Source organism: Eucalyptus grandis, chromosome 1, assembly GCF_016545825.1.
Source record: "Eucalyptus grandis isolate ANBG69807.140 chromosome 1, ASM1654582v1, whole genome shotgun sequence".
In the NCBI taxonomy this organism is placed as follows: domain Eukaryota; kingdom Viridiplantae; phylum Streptophyta; class Magnoliopsida; order Myrtales; family Myrtaceae; genus Eucalyptus; species Eucalyptus grandis.
This window is the reverse complement of record NC_052612.1, coordinates 47,768,697-47,789,070: the sequence shown is the minus strand read 5'-3', so window position 1 is coordinate 47,789,070 and position 20,374 is coordinate 47,768,697. Positions and strand designations below refer to the sequence as shown.

The 20,374-nt window shown below is 35.1% G+C and overlaps 1 protein-coding gene across 1 annotated transcript; it reads left to right on the top strand.

Annotated features, from left to right (window-relative positions):
- Positions 1–14,605: 14,605 nt before the first annotated feature.
- LOC104415177 (NAC domain-containing protein 90) lies at positions 14,606–17,078 on the top strand. The gene is made up of 3 exons (XM_010026432.3): positions 14,606–14,992; positions 15,751–16,040; positions 16,520–17,078. The coding sequence occupies exons 1-3, from the start codon at positions 14,827–14,829 to the stop codon at positions 16,862–16,864; spliced, it is 801 nt and encodes a 266-aa protein (XP_010024734.1). The 5' UTR covers positions 14,606–14,826; the 3' UTR covers positions 16,865–17,078.
- Positions 17,079–20,374: the final 3,296 nt, after the last annotated feature.

Below are 20,374 nucleotides of genomic sequence, written 5' to 3'. Positions count from 1 at the left end.
GATCACTGGCCACAGGCCCGCTCGGCCAGGAGTGAGGGCCGGTCTCACCAAATTTGGTTTGGGTGAGGTTGGCCTTCGCTCGAGCGAGGGTGAGCCGGTGAGGGCTCCCTCGCCCAGTCGGGAGGCTGACCCTTGCCGAGACCAGGGTGGCCTCGCTCGGCGTCATCGTTGCCCGGCCGATGCCCGGCGAGGCCACCTTGGCTTGAGGGAGGGTTGGCCTCGCCAGGTGACCCTGGCCGGGCCGCGCCTGGGTGAGGGCTCCCCTCGCCGGGGCTCTTCCTTGCCTGGGCGAGGCTTGCCGGCTGGCTGTGGCTGGTGGCCAGCTGTCGCCTGTGGCTGGTGGCGGGCCACTAGAAAAGGCCAAGAAAAAAAAAAAAGCCAAAAAAAAAAAAGAAGAAGAAGAAGGAAAAACAGAAAAACCATAAAAAATAGAAAAAATATATTAAAATATCATTAAAATTGTCCACGTTAGCTTGGTAGTCCTATGTGGCACCGCCGGCGTCCACATCAACATTTTCCGGCCAAAATTGGCTGGATGGACTAAATCGACAAGAAGTGAAAAGGTTTAAGATTCAAGTGGCAAAGTTAAAATGTTTATGACTGAATTGATGAAAGTGCAATAGGTTTAGGATTTTTGGACAATTTTCCCAAGAAAGATGTGAACTCAATGAACAAGGCTCTGTGTTAATCAAATTAGGGTGTTTGAAGATAATACGAATAACTATGCTTCTCACAGCTGATGCTTGGGAAAATTATCCAAATGGTGCTAAACTTATTGCACTTTTGTCAATTCAGTCTTAAATATTTCAATTTTATCAATTTAGTCCAAAGCCTTATTACATCTTGTCAATTCAATCGTAAACCATTTCACTTTTTGTCAATTAAGTTTATCTAGCCAATTTTGGTCGAAAATTACTAACGTGAATGGTCGACGTTAATGTGACACTTTTTAAATAATATTCTAACAATATTTTATATTTTATATTTTTTTCTTACTTTTTTTTTTTCAGGGTTTCAAATCTAGGCGACAAGGGTTGCTAACCAACCCTCATCAACCACAAATGAGGGTTTTTCTAGGCGAGGGCATCGCGCCCCTCGTGAGTTCGGGCGAAGGCCGCGATGCCCTCGCCGGATCTAGCTAGGTGAGGGCTTAGCAGACCTCGTTGGCCCCAAGTGAGGGCGGTGACCTTGCTCGGGGCCCTCCTGGCCAGATCCGGCAAGGGTCGGTGAAGGTTGGTGGCAAACCTTGTCGGCCAAATCCGAACCCTAAAGAAAAAAAAAAAAAAGCAAAAAAAGTTCAAAAAGAAAATCATTAAAAAAATCAAAATAATATTAAAATATTAGTAAAAAAGTGCCACAACAACGCTAGTCATCCACGTCGGTAATTTCAAGTCAAAATTAATCATATGAACTGAATTGGTAAGAAGTGAAAATGTTTAGGACTAAATTGACAAAATTAAAAGATTTAGGACTAAATTGGGAAAAAAGGCAATATGTTTAGGACACTTTGGACAATTTTCCCGCCGATGCTCTAGTAAAAAATTTAGAGCATCAATGTAGCTATAAAAAAAAAGGAATAATTAAGGCAAGATGGATGTTACCAACACAGGACATTAATTCATAGTAATTAAAAGTATCCATGCAGTATAGGGTTAAGTAAAACGGATATTACCAATCGCATTAACATCTCTTTCTTATTGTAAAAGCCAAATTATACGAGCTGTGAGGTTCAGTTCCATTATTAATGGAGCTGCGACAAAAGATAGGACAACAAGTGTGAGTAATATAAAAGATCTTCCCTCGATCCCCAGGACCAGGAGGAAGCTCTTATGAAGTTATGAACTAAAGTGAACCTTTACACCTTCTTCTCTATTTATTAATTTCTATTAAATTAGATTATACCACAAAAAACCACAAACCGATATGTCTATGACAAACGGAGTGTCAAACCCCAAAACAATACACACATTAACTGTCAGGTGTCATTTAATTTAATAATTTAGCAGTAAAATTTAACGAAAATTTGTACATGGTACATTTGTCACAAGTATAATAGTTTGAAGTTTTTTGTGGTAAAAAAAAAATAGTTTGTGGTAAATTTATCACATGTATATCAATTTTGGATTTTTTCTTGGCATTAACCCTATCTATAATATATCTATGTTTTTGTTTAGCTCGACCATTCTATTATGAAGTTCCTGGATGAGAACAATGAACAATGATACCATTTTGAGATAGAATTTAAGAAATTCGGTGTCTCTATATTCCATTGCATTATCATATGAAAAACCTTAATATCTTATGAAAAATGCGTTTTTATCATGACAATAAAATTATGGTGGATACGAGTAAATTTAGGTCGATTTTCATAAGAAAAAGACTATATATAATGAGAATGATCATCCACAAAGATTACAAAATAATGAGAGCCTCCCATGGTAAGGATTGAAGATGGTCTCTAAATATCATAGTGAATGAGATCGATAGGAGCATGAGAAACAAATTCACTAAGATCAAATGGTATGGCAAGTTGTTTCCCCAATTGACAAAGTAGACATTTAAGATTATTCTTATTGCCAGAACATAATTGACCACTTAAAATCTAAGATCTTAATCTAGAAGAAGAAACATGACTTAATTGAAAAAGTCAAGTTTCAAAAGATATGGCGAAAGCCTAACCAGCAAAAGAGATCAGGAATATTCAAGGAAACAAGCTTAAATAGGCGTTTTACTCTACAGCTTGTCTAGTTTGTCCTGTACATGGAACCTACCCATGACAACCATGAGAAGAGAATAAACATCACAATCAAGTACACAAAATTGTCCTATTAAAGTTAAATTTAAGGGAAGTTCGGGAAACGTAAAAGTATTAGGCAAAGATAATATAAAAATAGAAATATTATGACAAAAAAAATGTGATATTTTATGCATTATCAAAGGAATAGTACATAAATTTATTTATAGACTTTATTAGATGACCATTTAAAGAAGCAAAATATCGATTTAATTAGGATTAACCATCCGAAATATACGGAGTTTCATAAAATCTCTAGAAATATCGAAAGCCGGTCCAATTTGTGATATTTGCTCGTGGAATATTAGTTGTCCATGTCGTTATCTGGGTCACGCGGTGCTGAGTTTCATTGTAATGACCCGTAAAAGAAAAAGAGAAAAATACAACAGGGAAAACACTTTTGAGGGGAAGACTTCCAAGTTTTTCTCCAACGCAAGCGCATGGAAATTTTCAAGCAAATCCCATGTCCCTCCCTCCCTCTCTCTCTCTCTCTCTCCTCTCTCTCTCTCTCTCTCATTTCACGACTAATGAAGCTCTCTCTTCGCTATTCTTCTTCTATTAATTCTTCCACGAGTGTTCAATCTCTTGGCTTCGCAATATATATGTGACGATCTCAACACGTTCTTGTATATAACTGCAAACAAAAGCAGAAAGATACAAAAGCCAAAAAGCAAGTTGTTGAGAGAGAGAGAGAGAGAGAGAGACAGAGAGAGAGAGAGAGATGGAGGGAGCTTCCATGTACGTCACAATCCTCGACGCTGCTAGATGATCATCTCTTATTTTCATGTTGCAAAGCCTTTTCTAATTGAAAGATATGTCTGCAGAGAGAGAAGATAAAGCATTGCAATTTTTAATTTAATTAACCTCGAAACTATCATTCTCGACCCAGCTTTTTTTTTCATGCGGATGTACTCGGCATCTCAAAAGGTCTTTGCTATTTGCCCCTTTTGACTTTAGTGAAACAGTAGTCTCAAATGCTTCTCATTTGAGTTTTCTTGCATTTCTCCAAATCGTAAAATGGATACGCCTTGAAAACGCAGTCTCTTATTAAGTTTTACAAGTATGGAAGAACATAGTACGACAAATAATGGATGACGGGCTTCACTTTTTCTGCCCTTGTCTGAAAAGTAAAGAACCAACAAAAATTTGGAGAATTTCATAAAGAAATCGTACCGTTTAGGCCCTAATTTGTGGATATGTGTATGTGTGTGTTGGGGCGGGGGTGGGGTGGGGTGCTTTCTTCTAAGTAAGTTTAATACGATAGGCTTCAACTTTTTGCAGCATTGAGGGTGTATGGTTTTCTTCTAAATTAGTTGAAGGAGTCATTTCATAATTCATGATTTTATTTCCCCAAGCAGTGTTCATAATTTTGAACACATGCTCACGGGTTAGAACTGTTTAAAAAACAGTTACAATTCCGCCAAAGAAAGATTACAGGTCTTTGATCCATGCTCTCTATTTTATCATGTAACAAAATTCTTCTGGATCAAGAATTTGCGGGAGATCTATGCCTGGAGAGCCGAAGCAATGGTTCTTCTTCATCCCCAGACAAGAGAACGAGCACCGCGGCTGGAGGCTGAGGCGGCTCACGACCATTGGCTACTGGAAAGCTACGGGCTCTCCCCGGTTTAGTCTACTCGAGCAATCGAATTGTGGGAGTGAAGAGAACTATGGTGTTCTATAATGAAGGACTTTCATGGAAAGTTTTGCTGTTTGATAAAAGTATTATCAAGTTCTTGGAGTTCAGAGCCTATTTTTTCTAAGTCAACAATTGAAAACAACTATCGTTACCTATTTTTGCGCAAAAGACTTTTAAGAGTACAAAATTGCTTTTCAAAATCTTTTCAAACTTGTGATATTATGAACTATAAATGAATCGAGTAAAACATACTTTATACTCTGCTTAAAGCCTTGAAAGTGAATGACACTCTAACATGTCAAACTATATTGTTATCTTGCTATTACTAATGTCTAAATCCCCCATATACATATAGGATTCGCTTCTAGCGTAGAGAAAACGGGCACAACATGTATAATTAAACACTACTTGAATTATGAAAAATATAACTCTATGGATTAGTCTAAGTAGTTAGTGACGTGAAAGATAATATTTATAGGTTCTTCTAAAAAGTAAGTAGATGAAGTGCAGAGTAGAACTTGATTGGTTGCTAAAAATAATCCACTCATTTAAAAGCTAATTGTAGACCGTCAAATATATCAAACTTTTAAAGTACCCCTAGAATATGAAACAAATTTAATGAGAGAAATTATAATTTAGCGATCCATGTTTCCACTCTATTGAAAATTCTCGTGAGATTCATTAGAAGAAATACCTAAATAAGTATAATCAAACCACGCATAATGCTGCTCCTGTTAGTTGGGAAATTCCGCATCTTTTAGGTAGAGATTAAAGAAACTAGTGATCTTTTTAATTGTATATATTTATAATGCCAAATTAATTCAACTAACTTGAGAGAGACGTGCATGTACTACCCTAGCAGATAGATATTATGTCTTTGATTGAAAGTGTCATGAAAAATGAGGAGGCAAGGTATGTTTCCTTGCAATTGCTGTGAGGCCCGCTGTCATGGCGGTGGTTGCCTGCACGGGGTCCACGCATTTTATTCGAACGACCAAGCACGTGCAGTTTCAGTCGATATTTCACTAAAAAATGGTCGATTTCCTTCTATTTCCATAAAATAAAGAGCAAATCTTCGCGATTAAAAGTATAGGGGACTGAATTGTGATATAACCAAAGATAATACGGATTAAATGTGCAACTCAGCAATGCAAACAAAAGGGAGACAAGATAACATATATTATTTTGGTAGTGATGCCTAAACTGAATATTATCTCAAATAGGGGCCTAAAGTGCTTCAATTTTTTCAAATAAGAGTTCGAGTGGTCATGTAAGTCTCAACAAGCTTGACCTCACCGGCTGGTCAAGGGCATTTCCGTCTTTTAGATTTTCTTATTTTCTTCCCCTTTTTTTTCTAGTTTTTTCTTAAAAGAAAAACAAGGCTAAAACTAAAAAAGAAAAAAAGAAAAAGACAAATTAGGAAAAAAAAATCCAGATGGAGGGCTGGGGCCAGCCCCACGCATGTATATTTCTTTTTAAGAAAAAAAGAAAAGTTAAAAATTAAAGAAAATAATAAAAAGTAAATGCGGAAAATGCCTTTGATCAATCGGTAAGGTTGGATCACTTGTTTAGATTAATATGGCCATTACAAGTACTAATTTGAGATATAAATGGTACTTCTGGTTCCTATTTGAGATAAGATTCACTTTAAATCTTTATTGAGAAATTGATAGCACTTTGAATTTATACATATAAACTTGTATGTTACTAATATAATAAGGGAGTACCTATTGTTTAAAGGTAAGAAAGCTGTTGAAGATCTAATAAATCTATACGTAAATGCTACGTCACATAATTTGAGAAAAAGGTTTCTTGAAAAAATTGAGAAAGAGTGAGAACACCGAACTTGATAGCAAAGACTTTCCACGAAGATTTCCTCTCGTAGGTCAAGAAATTCAACCATCTGTCCCGACTAAGAATAAATTAATGGCCCAGAAGTCCCAGTACTTATCTAAGAAAATCTAATAAAATAAACCTTTATTAAGCAAAGATGACTTTGACAGGGTAATTATCCCGAAATTCCGTAGATGCGAAAAGGTCGGGCATTGATGCAACAGGTTAATTAGCCCGACAATATATTTGTTGCCAATACCCCACCATTAGAGCTTCTTCTTAAACCTCTAAAAAGAAAATATTACGTCAATTCAACTATTGGAGTTTTTATCTGATTCTCTTTGTTCGTGCCCTTCAATTATAAAAAGAATAATTAATATTACGAAAAACCTCAAACTAATATATTTACGACAAGTTTATCAAAAACTATAAATTGATCACTTGTGAAAAATTTGCTATTTGTTAATTTTCATTAAATTACACTGTCAAATAACTCTTATTTGTCACATGTATACTAATTTTTTTATGCTATTAATTCAATTTCGGTTAGTTTGTCGCAAATGTATGGTTTTTGTGATCACATGTATACTAGATGGAGGGTTTTTTGTGGTCAAAAAATTAATTTATGATAAAAAAATTTTCAATTATACCAGTTTATGATTTTTGTGATTTTAACCCCCAAAAAAATGTACTTTATCTTTTTGCTTATCAAATTCTTAAATTAATTTTCACATTAAAATTATAAGAAAAAAAATAATTAAAGACATGAGCCTTTAAATCACGTTAACAATTTCGTCCCTCGTAACTTGATTTCTATGCACACGAAAAATAGGGTTGCCTTACTTACGAATGACTATTATTTACACCAACGATGAACTTAAAAGTAGTTTCACTGAGTTAATTCGTGACGTGAGAGGAAAAGAGAAACTTCACACACGCATCTCTAATTGCATAACGGTACTAGAATAAGGATCTATTATAAAAATCCAGCCCGTGTATCACGTGAAAATTCATATAATATTGTAACCAGAGCTATATGCGTGTGAAGCAAATCAATAGTGCTCGTGCCGATTTTTTTTGTTTTTTGTTTTTTCCAAATGTGTGGGGTTGGCCCTAATGAAAAATCGAATTAAAAAGTGTAGCGCTAGTGCTGGCTTTAACGACCGAATTATAATTAATTAAAAAGCAGCTTGACCATAGTCATGCTATTGCTAGACAAAGTCTAGGCTCAAGTCGTCCTCGCAATTCTTGGCACAGTTCGACCATCCCTCTCGGAGTTTAGAGCATTCACAGTCTGTCCTGTTGCATTTCCCATCCATGGAAGGTCGCAGGAAACCTCCATAACCGCGTCACTATAAGAGTCGAGGATTTTGCACCAATAAAGATATTGAATATCCTTTGGAAAAAAGGGAAAGCCAAAGGCAAGTCAACTCGAGAGCTTGACCCTATTCTCTCCATGATTGTATAATGATGCATGGTCGTGCAGATTTCACGCGCTAATGGGCAAGAAAAGAGCATCACACGTTGTTTCACGGATTGTGCCAAAAGCTAAAGAGAGATACTGGGGGAGGGAAAGGAAGAGGAACTATTATAGTGTGATTTAAGTCAAGCCCTCGTAGGGACATATAAACTTTATCTTATATACACCTTCGAACCAGGCGGGACCTCTCATTTATATACTTTTGGGGGTACTGGGTAGGCAATTTTTCTTTTTCATTGAAATCAGTTCAAAGAAGGAGAAGCAATCATTTGAGGGATAATTATCCATTTAGTCTTAAAGCTATTGTACAAACATCAATTTAATCATAAACTTTTCAATTTTGTCAACGTAGTCATAAATTGTTGCGCGAAATTCAAATGTAATTTTTTTTCAGTTAATTGCTGTTGGAAATTGCTGATGCGGTGTGTATCCATCGCCCACCATTATACATAACATGTTGACATGGACAACTTGTGGTTTGTTACAACATCGATTTCCAACAACAACTGGCTAGAAGACTTATACTGGAATTTCATGTAAAAGTTTAGAACTATATTTGAATTTCGGCAACAGTCATGCAATAGGTTTAGGACAAATTGAATAATTTTTTCAAAATATAAAGAGTTATCTCATGAATGATCTTAAGTTGCGTTTGAGTGTCGGGATAAAATTTAAAATATGGTAAAATTTATCTTATCCCGCGTTTGCCGTTTGGTGCTTGCTTAAGACAAGATGAAGATGGATGTAAGAGAGATATAGGCCAGATAAAATTATTCAGTGGTGGAGATAAGATAAAAGATGAATAGGATTTATAATATCCATAATAGAAAAGTTATTTTCTGAATACAAATTTTTAAATTAACCAAATTAAAATTATATTTCAATATAAGTTATATCTAAATTCTAATATAAGAAATTCAAAATAATAAAAAATAACATTTTTTAAATTTAATCTTACTTTTTATTATATATTTGAATTTAATTTTATCTTATATAAAATCAATATATATAAAATCAATATATCTTTATATTTTAGGTATATAGTACATCTTACTATTCAATAAGTTTTTATTAGAGAATGATAGAAGGGGAAAAAAGAAATAAAAAATAAAATAATAAGATAAGAGAGGAAAAAAATAAAAAATAAAAAGCTAACAAAAAAAAAGTAGGCAAGAGTGTCATGAGAAATTTTTACCATCTCCATTTGTGATCTTTAAGGCTTATTTATATTGATATGTCGTTTATACCACACAATATATATATAATATGATGTGAATATATTCGACTTTATTACTATGATTCACCAAATAATTGATAGAATATAACAAAATTCTTAGATTTTATACCCTCTCTTATTTAGTTATTGTCTTATTAGAATCCAAATGACCAAACATAGCCTTAGGGCATCACCCACCACCCCATATGAAAGGAATCTAATCTTATGGACGTAAATGAGATGGTTTGTATAAATCAGTGGGCATTAGTTGAGTCAAAGAGTTTAGAAACCTATGTCATAAGAAAAAATAAATAAGGTAAATATATGAAGAGTGATTTGCAAACTTCTGCTTTATCACTTTTCAAATTAGACATAATCAGTTTAGGTTCCAATTTTATTTAAAAATCATCATTTTTCTTTCTATCTTGCCGCGTTTTTGGTGGATTGACAACAGTGGTGGCCGTAGCAAAGTGACTTCTGATGGCGGCCGGTAGTGGGTAGTGGCGGTTGAGGTGTGGGATAGGATTCTTGGGTGATTTTTGGCCTTAAGGTTTTCCGGTTGTCTTTTCGAAGGAATGTTGAATTAGGGTTTGTCTAGATTGATTTTCACTTTTCACATCTCGTCTTTAAATTTTCAAATCTTGCACCGCACTCACTTGACTTTTTCTCCTCTTCTAATCTTAAAGACCCAAAACTTTCATGATTAGATAATATAGACACATAGATCTATGTATAATTTTTTTTATGTAAATTTGAATAATAATTTAGATTTCAATGGGAAAGCAAACAAGTCACTTTTGACATTTCATTCAGCCGTAACGAACAAATCTTTAACAAATCAATTTGCTCATGCAAATTTTTCCTAAAAGGCATAGTGATAATCTTAAAAGTAGAGGAGACAAAGTGAAGTCAGTGCATAAAGTAAGGAGAAGCTTCGGTACTTCCACCATGCCTGCCGTATGTTTTGTTGTAGAAGGTTTAGTTGGAACTTCTGTAGAATTTCTCAATAAGAGATCTCGACTATATGATTGGCTTTAATTTTATGAATTAAAAAGAGTACAAGATATGTTGAAACTAGGAAATAAAATCAACAAGTTTGTAAGTGATTTTAAAGAGCCGGAAGGTAGCTATAAGTTCTCGACAAGTTTCAATTGCTGAGAATGAACAAGGCAACCCTATCTTGGGCTTTCAGTCTTTTAAAGGTTTGCATTTGGCAAATGAAATTCAAAAAAAATTTGCCAAACACCTTTTATTTTGCCCAAAGGGCTTTGAATGTTCAAGGGGCTTTGGAAAGGCAGTTCCCAAATGCACCCAAATGTCTTAGCCTTCTTGTTCACGCACATCAATCTCTTATAATTTATTCTCTGTTTTTTTTTTCTTTTCTATTGAAAGATGTTTTTTTTTATGTATATTCCTTTTTAGTTTATACAAAAAAAAAATTCCAATTAGTTATCGAAGCAGCTAATTGATTGTCCTAGTCCTAATTGAAAGTCGTGGGTACCGTTTGCTATTTAGTTTTCTAGTTTAATTTCATATACGCATGTCATGTTTAGGTAATTTTTATCGTGGAACAAATTTCTTTCTAATAATTTCCGTCAATGAAATAAATGATGGATTCCACGAGCTACAGTAGCTACAAATTGTCTCACAAGGAAGAATAATAACTATGTTTCATTTATTTAAAGTAGCCATAATTTACAAAATTGGTACACGATATGTTTTAATTTATTTTTACTAGGATTTCTTATGGTCTACTAGTTTAAATGTCTACTTATAGTCTTACCACGTAAACTACCATACCAGTTACTTATACTCTTACCACGTAAACTACCATACCAGTTTTCTCTTTTGATGTTAATATATCTAGTATTGCTCATCAATAAATCTAGTTACAAATTATTAACATTCTTCAGTACAACTTATTAAAACTGGTTTACAAAATGAGTTTACTAAATGATGTGCCTAACTATTATTAGTTATAGAATACGATCCATTTGTTTAAAGGGCTGTTCCCGGTTTGACACAATACCGAACATTTTTTATATCAATTGCTAATAAACCGAGAAGTTGCAAATTTAATAAGCTTGAAATAAGCTTGAATGTTGCCCATTGTATTCCAGAAATTGGAAGTGGAGATAAATCAATGTGGGACATGACGAAATCAACATAGTCGGTTTGCTCTCTCCATTATTAAATGGGATAAATAAGATCTGTGCAAATCCTCATGACGAAGGATCCAAAAATACACCAAGAAAAGCACTCATCACAGTGCCTTTTCGAGTCGCAAAATGAATAGTGATTCATCATACCCAAGTCAACTCCAATGGATCACGCACTCTAGAGTCTGAACTCAACGTCAAGACTGGTGAAGAAGATACAAAAGACCTGACAGATTCAATCCCAGCCTAAATGCGGTGGACGAGATTTCATTTCTATGATGAACAAGGTCTACTTAAACCATTCTTTGGGAAAAGAGGAGGCAGGGTCTTTACACCATCTTCTTTTTTACTCAAAGACTCTTGTATGTGAATCCAATTAATCTATAAAATACAGCGAATCATTTACTTCTAAAATGAACTTTAATAAAGGAAAGGGCCTTTTTTTTTCCCTCTCAATTTCTCAACGTAATTAGTTCCGCTTTAGCCGTATCAATCAGATAATGTGTTCTCAAAACTATCCTCATATGGACCCTACTACGTAGTCTTTTCATTAGCAAAAAAAAAGGACGGGTTTCCAAAATTTTTCTGTTGATCTCTTAATTGATTGACTGACCACCTTTTTCCATAAGCATTCAAGGTGGAAAGGAGCAACCAGTTTCGACGTCCCCCTTGAACGTTATCCAAAGAGTTCCTTCCATATTCGTGATAGAATATTCTAATGTGACTTACCAGCCACTTGACTAAGTAAAAATTGGCGTAAATTACAAGGTTAATAAACACATCCTTCCTTGATAGTTGGGAAGTTTATATGAACTTTGTCAATTCAAAGTGGGAGTCTTCGTAACAAAAAAAAAAGTGAATATATTTCTTTTTTCTAGAAATTAATTTTTTTCTATATATTTTAGAGGACATATTATGATGGTTTAATAATAATGGGATTCCGTCAGCCCCGAGGAAAGCTTCTTCTACATTGTGAAAAGGGTCAAGTCACAATGAAAAGAAAAATTCCATTAAAATTCTAGATGGATGGATAAAAATTACCTAGATTCCAAGTAAGAAATGATGTGGATCATGTTTGAAATTATATAGCATAGAGACAAATCGGATGTTGAATTTAAGACGTCTAAATGAGTTAGTCAAGTAAATAGACTTGGAAATATGGCCAAAACATCTTCGATATGCGCCAAACTTCTGCCCGCATGCATGCGTAGGACATTTAGAATAAATACGACTTTGCTGCAGCTACACCATATCTTTTTATTATACTGTAATTTTGTTGATCTAACTTGTCCAAGAGAAATTAAAAGGAGAAAATATAGAGAGAAAAAAGATAATTGGGAAAAATCTAGGTGTAATTGCAATTTGCCTAACTTGTTTTAAGGATACCTTTAGCAAAATCATTAATTGGATTGACTTTTGATTCTTTATCTTGACTTATTAAGATTTTGCGATGCATGCATTTTTAATTTTTTCTCAACTCAAAATACTTAAAATTGTCATAATATAAAAATGCTCGCACGTAGATTGATGTATAGCACATGCAATGTTATCATCTTACCCCCATCCCATATTGTAGGAATTTAGTTTGCCTCGTGAAGTATTGTTTTCTTCGGACTTTATTAATGAGTCAATGCAATCACAGTTTCACTTTTTAAGTAAATCATCTCCTAATCAATGTATATGTCGAAATAAACTAAGATGGATTTAACCTAATAGGTCGGTTTAATTACATACGGTTGTCATCATGTTTCCACGATATAACTATTGAACTTACTTTCTCTTTTCCTTTTCACCGGCCTTTCACTATTTGACTTTTATTTATTTCAAAATATCTGAAACTTTTCAATATACATAAATCTCGATTTGCAAATTCATAGAATATTTTTATGTCTGTTATGTAATTATGAAGAGAAATTATATCTCATAGATTGTCAAAACTTAGAATATGTCCATTTATGTTTCATAATTGTAAAGGGAAATCACGGTTCTTTCTTTGTCTTCTTTTTTAATTGTAGATAGGAGATAATTTTAAAAAAAAATTCCTGCTAACTTTATTTTTTATTTTAATTTAGTGTAATTAAAGACGCGTTTGGTAACGTTTCTGTTCAAAAATTGTTCCAAGGAACAGAAATAGAAAAAACTATTTCTGCTCCGGGGAACAATTTTTGAACAAAAGAAGGCGTTTGGTAAACTTGTTCCGGGAATAAAAAATGAATAGAAACACGTTTGGTAAATTTGTGTTCTTTTTTTTGTTTCTTTTAATTTTTTTGTTTTTTTTTTGTTTTTTTCTTCTTTTGGCCGGTCGCCGACCTCGGCCATGGCCGGTGGCCTTGCCCAGCCACGGCGAGGCTCGTCGGCCCCGGTGAGGCCGAGCCTCGCCAGGGGCCAGCCATGGCCAAGGCTGACGACCGGCCAAAGAAAAAAGAAAAAGAAAAGAAAAAGAGAGGAGAGAGAGGAGAGAGAAAATTTGTTTTTAAAAATTGTTCCAAAAACAAGAAATACGTTTTTTATTTCTTGTTTCTGTTCCAAATGTGTTCCTAGGAACACAAAAATAGATTTGGCACAAAAACGCAAACAAACAAACGCGTTTCTTTTTTTTGTTCTTTGGAACAAAAAAAACAAAAAATTTGTTCATAAGCAGAAATAAATAACGTTAAAAAACAGGGCCTAAGGCTTTCACTCCCTCTACAAAATAAATATCAAACTTAAGATTGTGAAGAGCGATCGCTCAAAGTCTAGCTTTGAGGTTGCCCGAGGATGTTGAGGTGAGCGGTGCTAGCAGCGTGAGCAAGCCAAAGGCGGGCAAGAGAGGGGGGGACAAGAGAGAGAAGGGGGTTGGGAGAGATAGAGGTTTAGTTTTTATTAGGAGGTACAGTGGAAACTCAATAACTTCACTATGAGAATCTCAATGGAGAGATCGAATCTATTGATCTCCTTTCACAATAGCTTCATTTAGTGAGTGTTGGATTCCCATTTGGCTTGAACAAAATATTACATGAGTGAAAACTGCTGAAATTTTGTCTTACATTGCTTGACAATGAATATATATATATATATATATATATATATATATATATATATATATGTGATCTTTATTAATTTAAAAGTTTTTCAATTGGATTTTCTAACATGATATTAGAGCAAGTGTTGTTCCTTTAGCATAGGCGCGTCCATCCCATGACTCCTAATCCGGCTTAGTACATGCTTCCACCATCATGGCTCCTTATCCAATTTATATATATACACACACGGCAAGATATTTCAACAAATACAACCGCCCCCCCTTCTCCCATCCAAATTTGTGATATTGTGCACGGGGAATATTAGTCCGCGTCATTATAGACAGGCAGGCACGCGGTCGTCCTGGGTTTCATTGTAAGGGAAAACTATACCATATTTCTGTACGGAGATCATAGGACAAAAGGTTTTTCTCCTACACAAGCTCGTCGAAATTTCCAAGCAAAGCCATGGTGTCTCTCTCTTATTTCGCTACTATTGAAGCTCTCTCCTCACCACCAAAAAAAAAAAAAAATTGCTCTCTCCTCTCTCTCTCCCTCTCTCTTCGTCTCTCAACCTTTCCCCGAGAATTCGATCTCTTCGCTTATTTATATGTGACGAGCTCAACACGTTCTTGCACACAACTACAAACAAAAGCAAGAGAATAGAAAAGCCAAAAGCAAGTTGTTTTGAGAGAGAGAGAGAGAGATGGAGGGTTTGCCACCAGGGTTTCGGTTCTTCCCGACCGAAGAAGAGCTGGTTTCGTTCTATCTACGACACAAGCTCGAGGCAACTAGAGAGGCTCTACTCGGGATGATTCAACGAGTCATGCCCGTTCTTGACATCTACGAGTTCAATCCATGGGACCTTCCTCGTAAATCGCAATCCTTGCTTCTTCTTCTCCTTCTTCTTGATCATCTATTGTTTTCATGATGGAAAGCCTTTTCCCATTAAGAGATATGCCTGCAGAGACAGAAAAACAAAGCATTGTGACTTTCTTTTAATTAACCTCGGAACTATCGCTCTCGATCCAGCTATTTTTTCGTGCGGATGTAGTAGGCATTTCTAAAGGCATTTGCTATTTGCCCCTTTTGACTTTAGTGAAACAATGGTCTCAGATGCTTCTCATTTGAGATTTCTTGCATTTCTCCAAATCATAAAATGGGTACTTCTTCGAAACACAATCTCTTATTAAGTTCCACAAGTATGGGAGAACATAGTACGACAGATAATAGATGATGGGCTTCACTTTTTCTGCCCTTGTCTGAAAAGAAAAGAACCAACGAGAATTTGGAGAATCTCATGAGGAAGTTGTACCTGTTAGACCCTAATTTATTTATGGTTTTCTTCTAAATATGTTTAACGCGATGAGCTTCAACTTTTTTGCAGCAAGCGTATATTTTAGAATGTATCAGTTGGAGAAATCATTCCATAATTCATGATTTATTTTCCCAAGCAGTGTTCATATGCATCCACAATATGTATACACAGTCTATAATTTCATGAACAATTTTGAACCCATGCTTGTGTGTTAGTACTGTTTAAAAAACAATTACAATTCCTCTAAAGAAAGATTACAGCTCTTTGATCTACTCTCTACTCTATTATGTAACAAAATTCTTTTGGATCCAGAATTTGCGGGAGATCTATGCCGTGCAGATCCGGAGCAATGGTTCTTCTTCATCCCCAGGCAAGAGAGCGAGTACCGTGGTGGTAGGCCAAGGCGGCTCACAACCACTGGCTACTGGAAAGCTACGGGCTCTCCTGGTTTTGTCTACTCAAGCAATCGCATTGTCGGACTGAAGAGAACTATGGTGTTCTATACTGGACGGGCTCCGAAAGGTGTGAAAACTGAATGGAAGATGAATGAGTACAAGGCCATTGAAGGGGAGGCTTCTTCTCCTCAAGAAATTCCAGTGGCGGTAAGTAATGCCCTAATCCAATCTTTATTGGACAAATTGTCGGATAATCTATGTCACACACGTATAGAATATTTTAACATGATTTCACATGTTTCATGTGTAATCTAATATGCTGGAGTGGTGGTGTAAATGCAATGGTATTAAGAGTAAATAAAACAAGAAATCCCAGTAACATCAGTGCAAAGGCTTGCAGCAACCTAGACATATTCTCGTTCGTCTTTGTCTTTACATGTTCTATGTCGTCTCGGAAGCAAAAGTAATAGTTTAATCCATCGCATTGAGTTTCCAATCTAAAACTCAGCTAGTCTATTTTATAGGCAAATAGATCTACACCAATTCTTGAACCCAAAGAAACAAAATGAAATAGAGCCACAGCGGAATAGATTGACGTTGCTTTTGATTTCTTCTTGTTGTAAGAACACGAACAAATCGAGCAACGACATGTGACTGATGTCTCTCGTTTGTGTCTATAATTGCAGCCGAGGCATGAATTCAGTGTGTGCCGGGTGTACAAGAAAACAAAGACCTTGAGGTCATTCGACCGGAGACCGATGGGAGAAATCATTAGAAGCAGCCACACATTTCAACAAGGCACCATATCGGAGGATGATCATCATCGGCATCATCAGGAAATGGCATCATCTCATCAGAGCAGTCCTCCTTTCGTGGAGAGAGCGAGCTCATCGCCAGATAGCTCAGGTGTCTCTGAAGACCATGGGACAATTCCTTTGCAAGCCAGAGGACTAGGGAGCAATACTGACATGGAGATGCTACCCAGTGATACCGAATTGTTCTTGCCGGAATGGGAACAGTTCTGGTCTTAATTAAAGAAGGCTAATTTTCTATGCCAAAAAAAAAAAAAAAGCATATTTATGTTATCGTGATTAAAATGGTGTAACTCCTAATCTCCTCAGTGATGCTAAGCTAATGTGAGTTCTTTCCAATTTTAATGTCTGTCTAAAATGCGCTTGTATCCTAGAATCGACCATGGATGTAGAACTAAAACAAAATGAATAGTCGATATCATTTCGTGCACCATATTCATTTCCATGATTATTTCCATGCGAAACTCTCACGAATCAAACGGGTGTGTGTTCGTGTGTGCTTGTTATGTCAAGAAATGGTCCTTGTAAATGATTGCATGTGTGCAATGAACCGTAGAGCTCCCAAATGATTACTGAGGATTTGATTTGCTTCTAATCTTTTTCCTTTTTTTGGTAAAATTATTTTAGAAGCTTTCCAATAGATAGATACAAATACTTTGCGATCTTGGTTTTTGAAGTATTATCACATTCGCGGATATTATGGAAAAAGGATGTATACTGGGAAATAATCAAGACAACCATCTAGTGCAACAGGCTTTAGTAATTTTGGAAAATATATTGCCTTAAAATCATGTCTAGCACATCCTTCTTATTTTTTTATTGGGGCTCTATGATGTCTTATTTTGGAAGAGTAAAGAGCTTTGTACTTATTTACAGGGTGAAATGTTAAGTTCTTGCTATGCTTAGCATTATCCTTGCATGTAATATGTGAAAGACTTAACGATTAGATATAAAGCCACGATGATAAACTTAATCAAAGCTAGCTAACTTATTATCACAGTTGTCACTTGCAGAGCATTTGGACAAAATAAGGTCACAATTTCATGTAAAGTTCTTCACAGCTACGCATTACCTTCATCCAGAGAAATAGATAGCGCTTGCTCACTTCTTTTCTTGGCCCAAATAATACTCTACTTTGGGAAACATTTAAAAAGTGTTGTTGGACCCTCAATTCCAATTATGTTGTTCTTTCATGGGAAAGCTTTGATGTTTGGTAAAACTATTTTGCAGTTCTTAGAATTCAAGTCTACATTTCCCAAGTCAACAGCTTAAAGCAGCTAACGCTGTTTACTTTTTACTCAAAAGGCTTTAAGAATACATAACTGCTTTTCAAAAATCTTTTCAAACTTGCAATATTCTAAACTACAAATTAATCGAGTAAAACATACTCTATACTCTGCTAGAAGTCTTGAAAGGGAATGACGCTTTAAATATGCCAAAATTTATTAGATGGTATATGTTTTTATATATAGTTGTCTCGCTTTTTGCCTAAATTCCCTACATCCCTATATACATGTGAGATTCTATTCTAAATGAAAGAGAGAATGAGTACGACATGTGTAATTAACACTTCTTGAATTATCAAAAATATAACCCTATGTAATAGTCTAAGTAGTTAATGAGATGAAAAACAAGTATAGTGAGATTCTTCAAGAAGTTAGCATATTAAAATATTAAATGTTTAGTTATTGTAAAAAATAATCCAATTACCTAAAATCCAGTTATAGTCCGTCAAATCACTTAGTACGTCAAACTTTTAAAGTACTTTATCACATTGAAAATCATTTTAGTGAGAGAAATTTTAATTTAACGATTTATATTTACATCTTTTTCATTTTCGTACTTTCAAAATTTCTCGTGAATTTCATTAAAAGAAATGCCTAAATAAACAAATAAATAAACCAACTACGCACAATGCTGCTCCTAGTAACTAGGAAATTTCCTATCTTTTAAGTAGAGATTGGAGAAAATTAATGATGTTTACAATCTAATATACACATATTTCAAATTCCGTGCCAAATTAATTCAACTAAACTGACAGAGACATGCATGTAAAATCCCAACTCACGGGGTCATATCTTGATGGGAAGTGTCGTCGAAAATGAGGAGGGGGGGATGCTTCCTTGCAATTGCAGTGCAAAGACTTGACAAAAGATCCCCCAAGATTATTGGCTTGACTTGCTCTTACGAGTCATGCCATTATTATATTCGCAACCATCGATTTCACATGCATTTAATTCATTCTTGTCCGGACTTTGGACTGGTTGTCTTTCAATGTTGAAAGTTTCTAATTTTCGACTAATCAAACTTTGATATATATATATATAGATGTCGGGTGTGTCAATGATCATGCATCACGTGTCGCTTTTCCTGTAAAATAAGACGAAATATACCGGTATCCTATGAGAGCAAAAAAGAATGAAAATCTCAACATCAATCATCAATCCGGAAACTTACATCAATGGTCCTACTCTACATGATCAGTTATTTGGCTAAAGAAAAACAAAAAACTAACATCGACTAACACATATAACATATATTCGATTCTTGGCATCATCAAGTGTGAATAATCACGTATTGGTGCCATTCATCCAGCAATTGACTCGCATTTTACCTTGTTAATGGGTTAGTGAGATATTCCTTCAACTCAGATTTTATTCATACCTAGGTGGTCTGTCACGTTGATCAGGAAATTAGGTTTTATGGCATATTTTGTTACATTAATAACGATAAGCTCGACCTCAACTGGCTTTTGTTTCGAGTCTTTTGTTAAATCTAACGTATACGCAACCAAAAAGTATCATAATCATTCACAGGGAAAAACAAATTTCTTCTTCATTAAATCCGAGTTAGGGCAAATGAAAAGGTTCAGAAACTAAGACTCCCACCCCTCTTTCTAGGGAAGAGTTTTAGCTTGCGCAGCTACCCGACAGTAAAAATCACTATATCTTATATGAGTTTGCAAATTTAAGTCATGTCGCGATATAAGTATTACTCCGCTTGCTGTCATCTGACTTGCATATTCATGAGGCCGAGATGACAGGCCCTTCGAGTGATGAGCCAAGGAAAACATTCTATCAAACCCTTCTCGTTACAAAAACTTAAACCTGTCGAGTGATGAACCAACTATATTTATCAGATGTAGGAATGAGTATCCCTAACACCCTCAACCTGGTTTTTCGGCCTTGACCGGGAATGAGGACTCTTCCGACAAGGACCACAGAGTATCTCTCCATTTGTAATCTTGGGTTATGTAGCACCAACACAGACATGCAACACACGTGACATGATACTACACGATACGTCGACATATCATTTATCAAAAAATAAAGAATTCACACATGTTCCGACATGTTATATGAATAAATAATAAAAAGAGTATAGAATTAATTTACACTAAAATATTAATCAAGCATTGTTAATATCGTTCATTGTTTTAATTTGACAAATTCAACTACATTTCATTGCAATAATCCATAAAACTTGGAGGGAAAAAAAAAAGGCAATCCATAGTCCACTATTTAATTTAGGGATATATACACAACAAGTCCTAAAACTTATCGGAAAAGTATAATTGAGTTCTAAAATTTATCAAATTGATGCAATTGAGTCCTTTCATTAACACCGTCAATTTGTTTAACAGAAAATTCTAAAGTAGTATTTTTAAATTAATTTATTTATCCTACGTGGCATTTTTATGACTTTTTTCTTTAAATCTTATTTAAAGAA

What these genes read in the sequence shown, in the direction of transcription:
- LOC104415177 (XM_010026432.3), top strand. Translation starts at nt 14,827, where the DNA reads ATGGAGGGTTTGCCACCAGGGTTTCGGTTCTTCCCGACCGAAGAAGAG. An exon ending in CAATCCATGGGACCTTCCTC is followed by an intron (nt 14,993 to 15,750) that starts GTAAATCGCAAT and finishes TTTTGGATCCAG; the next exon opens with AATTTGCGGGAGATCTATGC. An exon ending in CTCAAGAAATTCCAGTGGCG is followed by an intron (nt 16,041 to 16,519) that starts GTAAGTAATGCC and finishes CTATAATTGCAG; the next exon opens with CCGAGGCATGAATTCAGTGT.